This window comes from Carlito syrichta, unplaced genomic scaffold (assembly GCF_000164805.1).
Source record: "Carlito syrichta isolate Samal-C Ts95f unplaced genomic scaffold, Tarsius_syrichta-2.0.1 Scaffold312114, whole genome shotgun sequence".
In the NCBI taxonomy this organism is placed as follows: Eukaryota; Metazoa; Chordata; class Mammalia; order Primates; family Tarsiidae; genus Carlito; species Carlito syrichta.
The window spans coordinates 22,989-31,014 of NW_007256210.1; the positions used below are offsets into that span (position 1 = coordinate 22,989).

Genomic DNA, 8,026 nt, shown 5'->3' on the forward strand with positions numbered 1-8,026 from the left:
CTGCACTCCAGTCCGGGCGACAGAGTGAGACTCCAACTCAAAAAAAAAAAAAGTTTATAAACTGTTAAGTATAAAGACAGCAAGAAGCATTAAAATAAGAGGAAGATCACTAAGGTAATATTGTTTAACATAAGTAGTAAAGGAAATTTAGGAAGACTAATCAGCATTCCAATGTACTGAAACATTTTCTGTAATCCATAAAGGAATGTTACCGTACCTTAGTAGGCTGGTATAACTGGAAGCAAAATGATACCTGAATTAATATATAAGTATACTACATTGTGGTTTTTATACCAGTACCCAAACTGCTGTTAAAATAATTTTTACTCTAACTTTAGATAAAATATTGAAGATTAATGGGAAGTCATCTACACAAAAAATAGTTACAAAAACTAAATTTTGAAGAATTACAAGAAAGGTAGTGTAAGAAATCTAGAACCAGTGAATAGATACTACTCAGGTGCTGTGAAGGATTGTTTCGTTTCTAGTTCGAATACTATACAGGTTGAACATCCCTAATTTGAAAATCTGAAATCTGGAATGTTCTAAAATCTGAAACTTTTTGAGCTCTGACCTGACACCACAAGTGGGAAATTATACAAACCGTTTCATAAACAAAAGTATTGGAAATGTTGTATGCAATTACCTTCAGGCTTTGTGTATAAGGTGTATATGAAACATAAGTGAATTTAGTGTTTAGACTAGGGCTCTATCCCCAAGATTTCTCATTATGTATATGCAGATAATCCAAACTCTGAAAACACTTGAAATGCAAAACACTTTTGTCCCAAGCATTTTGAACAAGGGATAGGTACTTCACCTGTATAAGCTTAGATTTTATCTAAAAGATACTCAATTAGGAATCAGAAGGAATTATTTGCCACTTACTTGTTAAAACAAACAGGTATTTCCGTGTTTCTAGGTTCCATTTATTCTTTTGACCAGAGTTGCAGTGACAGAGGCAGTTTTAAGAATATGTAAAAGCCTTAATTCATAAACCTATTGTAAGCATTAGCAAGATGTATTTAAATGCTCTTAAAAAATTGTTCTTTTTTTTTTAAGATCCTGTGTGAAAGGCAGTTTGCTTTATAAGGTGGTTTTACTTTGGGTCCAGTAACTTAACCTATATCCATTGCTTCATGAGTTTTTCCTTATACCAGAAGGTGACTTGCTCTAAAACCTAAGTGGATAAATGTAGAAAATGAATGGTAATAAAGCAGTTAGTATCACATAACCTCATTAATTCATATTGTATTTTAAATTTTCTCTTAGGCTTATTTTTCTACTTTCAAAATGCTAATTAAGTCTCAAGTGTTTATACTTTAAAATTAAAAAATTTGGAGTCTGGGTGTGGTGGCTCATGTCTGAATCCCAGCTCTTAGGAGGATGAAGTGGGGGGATTGCTTGAACCCAGGAGTTCAAGACCAGCCTGGGCAGCATAGCAAGACTTCATCTCTGCAAAAGCTTAAAAAAATTATCTGGGTATAGTGGTGTGTGCCTGTAGGCCTGGCTACTTGGGAAGCTAAGGTGGGAGGATCTCCTGAGCCAGGAGGTTGAAGCTGTGGTGAGTTGGGATCATGCCACTGCACAACAGCTTGGGTAACAGAATGAGACTCTGATTCAAAGAAGAAAGAAAGAAAGAAAAACGTACCAGCTAGTAAATACAGAAAACAATGATAGCATTTTAGTATTACCTTTTTTCACCTATTAGTAAAAAGATAGACCTAGAGTAGGCAGTGATCACCAGTCACTGCTAAAGCCATTAGGTGAAAGGCTGGAGGGGAATTTTATAATGGGTAGATCAGACTGATATCAACTAAATCTAATGATCATTCACAAATAGAGCGAGAACTCTAGACATTTGTGTGCCTTGTGATAATATGCAATAAGAAGTACACAACATTGACTATGAGGTGTTCCCACCCAGAAGCCCATCAGATCTCTAGTTTCAACTGCCAATTTGCAGGAAATACAGAGGATAAAGGAACACCATGAAAATGCAGTCAGCAAAATCTAAGATGTGGGAAATGCCACAAGATAGTGGACCCCTCAGTTTCTTCAAGAAATAAATGGCAAAGAAAAATGAAGGAAGGGAGCTTAAAAGATTAAAGAAGACTTTAAAAACATATCACCTGAATGATTGTAATGACCTTGTTTGGATTCTGATTTGAAAACAAGTTTTGAGACATTAGGGGAAATGTGAGCACTAACTTTATATTGATGACTTTAAGAAACTATTTTAAATAATATTATGTGTTATACTATTGAGGCTGTATATTTTTTAAAGTTTCATCTTTTAGAAATAGGGTATAGAAATATTTGTAGCTGAAATGATAAAATATCTGGAATTTGCTTTAAAATAGTGTGGAAAATAGGTGGGGGATATAGATAAAACAAGATTCATCAAGTGTTAATTATTAATATGGGAGTTGATTATACTATTCTCTGTACTTTGGAATGTGTATGAAAAGTTCCACTTTAAAAATTGTTTAAAAAACACATCACAGAAATGGTGTGAATGCATACAACTAGTAGTTTGATTTCTGTGATTTTTTTTTTCTAATCCAATTGTAGTTCTTAGTCCATATTCCATGGATGGGCTTCAAGAAATCCATAAACATTCTGAATTGTGTCACAGCCTTAATTTTATGTGTACTTTCTAAGTGAGGAATCTTTGAGCCATATGTCATTTTGAGAATACGTAGAAATCAAAGAAATACTAGAAGCAAATGTCTATGTAGCTTCTTATCACAAGTTAGAAATTATTCATTTTAGCACAGTTTTGCTAATTTTTCATTCCTGGAGCCTAAACAAAACAAGAACAACAAAAACATTTTACTGTTCTAATAGGTAAATTCAATTTGTTGACCTCATAATTTCTTCGATTTTTTTTTTTTTTTTGAGTTGGAGTCTCACTCTGTCGCCTAGGCTGGAGTACAGTGGCACACTCACAGCCACCCCAGCGTTGACCTGCTGGGCTTGGGCTATCCTTCCACCTCAGCCTTTCAAGTAGCTGAAACTATAGGCAAGTGCTACCACACTGGGCTAATTACTTATTTATTTATTTTTGTAGTGACAAGTTCTTACCAAGTTGCCCGGGCTGGTCTCGAACCCACAGCCTCAGCCAATCCACTCTCCAGCCTCCCAAAGTGCTGGGATTATAGGCTGAGCCACCTGGCCTGGCCTCTTAAGATTTTTTAAAAACACTTTTAATTGAATATTTTCATAATTATTCCTTTCATACTTGGCAGACTTTATTAAATGATAAAACATGTTATAATGTTTGTATTCCTTAATTAAAATTAAGACAAACTCAGATTTTAAAAAAAATTCTTAATACATGGTTTGTTATATAACATAGTAATAGAACATATATTTCACCATCAGGATTAAGTTTACAGCAGTAGAAAAATATTAAACCATGGTATACAAAACAATTAGACACTTAACCTTTCTCAAAGCATGTGGTGTAATAAACATATAAAAAGGTAAAGTGTTATCAAATGAAGAATCACAAACAAATGATTACAAGTGAAACTGAAACTTGCATCTTGTTGAGAGGTTATATATTGGTTTAGCTGACTAGCCTGAAGGAGAAGACTTATTTAGTAAATAGATAAATGTTTTTTAAAAAGACATTCCTTTTTCTGATATATCGCTTTCATATTCAGAAGTTAACTAAGGATTTTGATACTGTTTTGCTTGTTTTTAAGATAGGTCAAATAACTGATTAATTTAGCCTGTTTTATGCCATATTTGGTTTATTTTTATAGCTATTTTGCTTTGATTTATAGTATTATTGTTGGTGATCTTACTGACATCCTCTTCCTCCTAATTCTTTGAAGAACCTAGGTTGGAAATTCTATATCCACCAATCTTAGCTGATCAGTATTTCTGCTATTGTTAGCTTAGTGTTCCATCTCCCACGTTACCAGTGCATGTCTGTGCTATCCCAGTTCAGGAACACAATTGCTTCATGAGATCTCTAGCCTTACCAGTTGTCCTTGTGGTAGTGAGTAAAAGGGTTGCATTGCTAGGACAACTGGTGTAAATGAATGAATAAATGCCAGTTTAGTAGAATGTTAATCAAATGAGGAATTGAGATCAAATTGAAAGAAAAGATGAATATGCTCGATGGAGTATACAGAAAGTATCAAACTTACTAATTGAAAATATTTCTCTTTAGATGGAATCTGCCTGTGTTTCAATTCATGAAGCTCTGAAATCTGTCATCGATTATCAGACTCATTTCCGTTTGAGAGAAGCTCAAGGCCGAAGCCGAGCAGAGGATCTAAATACAAGAGTGGCCTATTGGTCAGTGGGAGAAGCCCTCATACTTCTGGTGGTTAGCATAGGGCAGGTATTTCTTTTGAAAAGTTTTTTCTCAGATAAAAGAACCACCACAACTCGTGTTGGATCATAACTACGTTTGAGAATTGATGCACCATTGCCACTGTAATATTGCTGTTCTCTAGTTTTAGGTACTGAAGAACTTAATATTGGCAACATTTTTAAAACCTTACTCATACATTTGTTGGGAGGGATGTACAATGCATATCCCTAAACTGTGGAAAGGACACCTTTTTTTATTTGTAAAGGTGGAATAACTTTGGAACTTGATTTTGGGTTATTCATGTTAAATATTCAACATCAATGATCTACTCTTTTCTCGGTTGTTTATATCTACTCTTCGCACACTAAACTTTGATATTTTTATTCCTTTTAACCATTTAAAAATACTTTTCTTATAGGCAGTTGATATTTTAAAAACTTTAGATTTAATGTCTACATGTATTATGGAGGAAGAAAATTGCCTTTTATTAGCTTATAAGAAAACCAAGTGTGATTAACTGTAGCCCAAGTCCTATTCTGCACTGTTTAATTTTATGGGGGAAAAAAAGTCTACCATAGGAATGTTAGTTACGTTGATAAAATTTTCAATTGATACATTATGGTATAATTTATTTCTCAGTAGCTTGGAAAGTGTCGGATTTTTGTTTTTTTAATTTATTCTATGATTTATAACCAGCTATGTTATTTTTTCATAAAGGCATTCTTACCACACAGAAAGCAGTAAGTTTCAGTAACATAATAGAGTTTATACAGGCCTTAAAAAATCAGACTGTTATAGCAGGTGGGATAATTACAGAATTATTTAAGACACTACAAAGGGGAAAATGAAATGGAAAAATTTTTAGTGAGTTATCTGCGCACATTACATTTTCAGTGCTTTTACAAAGAAAAAAGGTGATCTCTTTAATTTTAACATTTTATTTTTCTGGTTCTTGCCCTTATCTGGCTTTAATGTCTTTGAATCATTTCCAGATTAAATTGGCAGTTGTTAATTCTAGTATCACGTAAGTGCCATACATTTTATCCTCATGGGTGTGATGCACTGAAAAGTTAGTTTCTTTGTTTTTCTTTTTTTGTCTTGTACATTTTATTTCTACAGTATCTGGTTAGCATTTTTTTTGTCTTGTACATTTTATTTCTACAGTATCTGGTTAGCAATCTTAAAATGATTTAAAAATGTAGAATGCTGTGTGTTTCCTATTTGGTAATCTTCACTGATTGTACTTTATGTAATGAATATTCAATAGTGCATATTCTGTACACTATAGGGTTTAGACTGTGTTTATATCTTATAACTTGTATAGATTGAGTTGATTGAAATAAGATTTTGTTCCAGGTATTCTAGAATAGAATACAGGATGATGCAAAATTGTATAGATATTTAAAACTTTTCTGCTTTTTTAAAAATTGTAACTGCTTTTCTGCCATGCCACTCTTTACTACCCAAAGGTGATGAGTACTGAACAGGACTGTCATTTTGTAAAGATTTTGATATGTGAAACCATAGAATATTGATTGGATAGCCATTCTAGTCACTTACTGTCACTAGAAGTTAATTGTTAAGTCTAAGCTCTCTTAAAATGCATATATACACTTCTCGCATGTAAGAGCAAAACAAATTCAAGTTGTCGTGCTTACTAATTTCAGATGCCACAGTGTAGCAAGGGGTGAACATGTTTTCAACCCTTTAATTTTAAGATTTTTGAAGACCAAATAGTACTCCTTAAACAACATTTATCAATGAGTTAAGAAATAAAGTGTAAGATTTTGCATATTCATCTGTTTGGGTTCTTGCATTGGAATCGTCCTGCAGCTTTATATGTGTTCATTTATATTTCGATTTGAAAGTTTAAAGCACTAATGTTAATGTGATTGATAAGCATGGGCATATGCAAAATGTCCTTTTCTGGTTGCCCATCTATACTGTTGTGTTCGGATACTTATACCATAATTAAAACAGAATCAGGTATAGATCTTATTGAGTTTGGCACAGATAGTGCACTCATTTACTCTGTGTCTCTCAAAACTTCATGATATTAGGCTATTATCACAAATAATTTTTGGTGAAATTATTGAGATATATTAAAATTTTTGAAATCATCATTGTTAACCTGTTATAGAAAATAGTGTGGACTTAGCCTGGACTCTTTGTAACTAGCTAAATTTTGATGACTATCTATATGCAACTAGATATGTATGTATAAATTAGAAAATACATATCTATCCAGAAATAAATACTAAGTAACATATTTTTCTTCCTCCTATTACATATTTGTAGCTTGTCATTTCTCCTTAATCTTTTCGTAACTTGTTGCAGCAGTTTGAATTTCTCAAATATTTATGTTTGAACATAATGGCTCAGAATACGTATTTGAACATCATAGTTGTATATATTTTTAAAGTAGAATAATAAGGAAGAGTGACTTGTTATATAAGTTTATACTAAAATTTCAACTGTGTGAAGATACATTTTAAGATATTACTTTGATAATCTAAACATTCTTTTTTCTATTAAAGAAATAAATGGTTTGTGGTTCACAACTTTCATCCAGGCTTGATGATAATCAACTTTGAAAATAACAGTGGACTGAAAAGCAAATTTATTCTTTGAAAGATTTTATTTAAATCTCTGTACTGTTCATTTTTGTTTCAGTTTGTAAATGTGTAACACTTGTAGTTATATAGGACAAAGCAGGCCCTTATGACTATTGTTTCATAAATTAAACAAATTAATATATACGCAATTCAGAGGAGTTTTTCATTTACTTTTGAAAAAACAAAAGAAATTTCTCTAATAACAGGATTGCACCAATCAATTTCTCGTAGAATAAAAAAAAATTTTCAACAAATTGACTTTTCATTTTTTTTTATTAAACATATTTTTTATTTTAAAACTGTGGAGTACAATTAAGGGTTAGGTATACAAATATGCATTGTGCAGATACCCTTGTTGATGAGGTGTGCCCCTCCCACCCCTGGAAGTTTCCCTCAATTTCCAATTCCATTCCCCACCGTGGCAGTTTCCCATTGCTGCCAATTCCTTTCGTATTATGATAATTGTCCAAGGTCCGATTATGAATGAGAACATTTGGTACTCTGTTCTTTGTTTCTGTGAGAGATCACTCAGTGTTATAGACTCTAGTTCCATCCAGGTTGCTGCAAAATTTATGATTTTGTTCTTTTTTATGGCTGCATAGTAGTCCATCATGTATATGTACCACATTTTTTTAATCCAGTCCTCTTTCGATGGACAGCATGATTGGTTCCAGGTTCTTGCTATTTGAACAATGCTGCGATAAACATACGTGTGCAGGTATCTTTTTTATAGAGTGATTTGAGTTCTTCAGGGTATATTTCCAGTAGGGGGATTGCTTAAGTTTTCATTTGTTTCTGTCAAAATTTAAATCTTTCTAAAGTTCCTTATAAATGTACAGCTTGGAGTACAGTTTTGTAACTAGAGTGATTATTTATTTGGTATTTTATTAAAACATCTGAGGGACTGACCAAGAAAGAAAGTTAAACAGAAGTACCTCCTCTGTACTGCGTAGTTTGTAACTTTCTCTTTGCATTCCTTATTGAAAACTTGTGTGAATTAAAGGAGTAAGCCATCAGTTGCTCTAAAGAGGTATTACTTTTTAAGTAAATTAACTTTAGGTTGTATGATACCCAGTTG

At 32.7% G+C, this 8,026-nt stretch overlaps 1 protein-coding gene across 1 annotated transcript in view; it reads left to right on the forward strand.

Moving 5' to 3' along the window:
- Positions 1-7,202, forward strand: part of TMED7 (transmembrane p24 trafficking protein 7) — a 13,340-nt gene extending 6,138 nt beyond the window's left edge. Inside the window, exon 3 of the mRNA XM_008069555.1 lies at positions 4,187-7,202. Coding sequence (XP_008067746.1) covers positions 4,187-4,423 — 237 coding nt within the window. The 3' untranslated portion in view covers positions 4,424-7,202. The remainder of the gene's footprint in view (positions 1-4,186) is intronic.
- Positions 7,203-8,026: the final 824 nt, after the last annotated feature.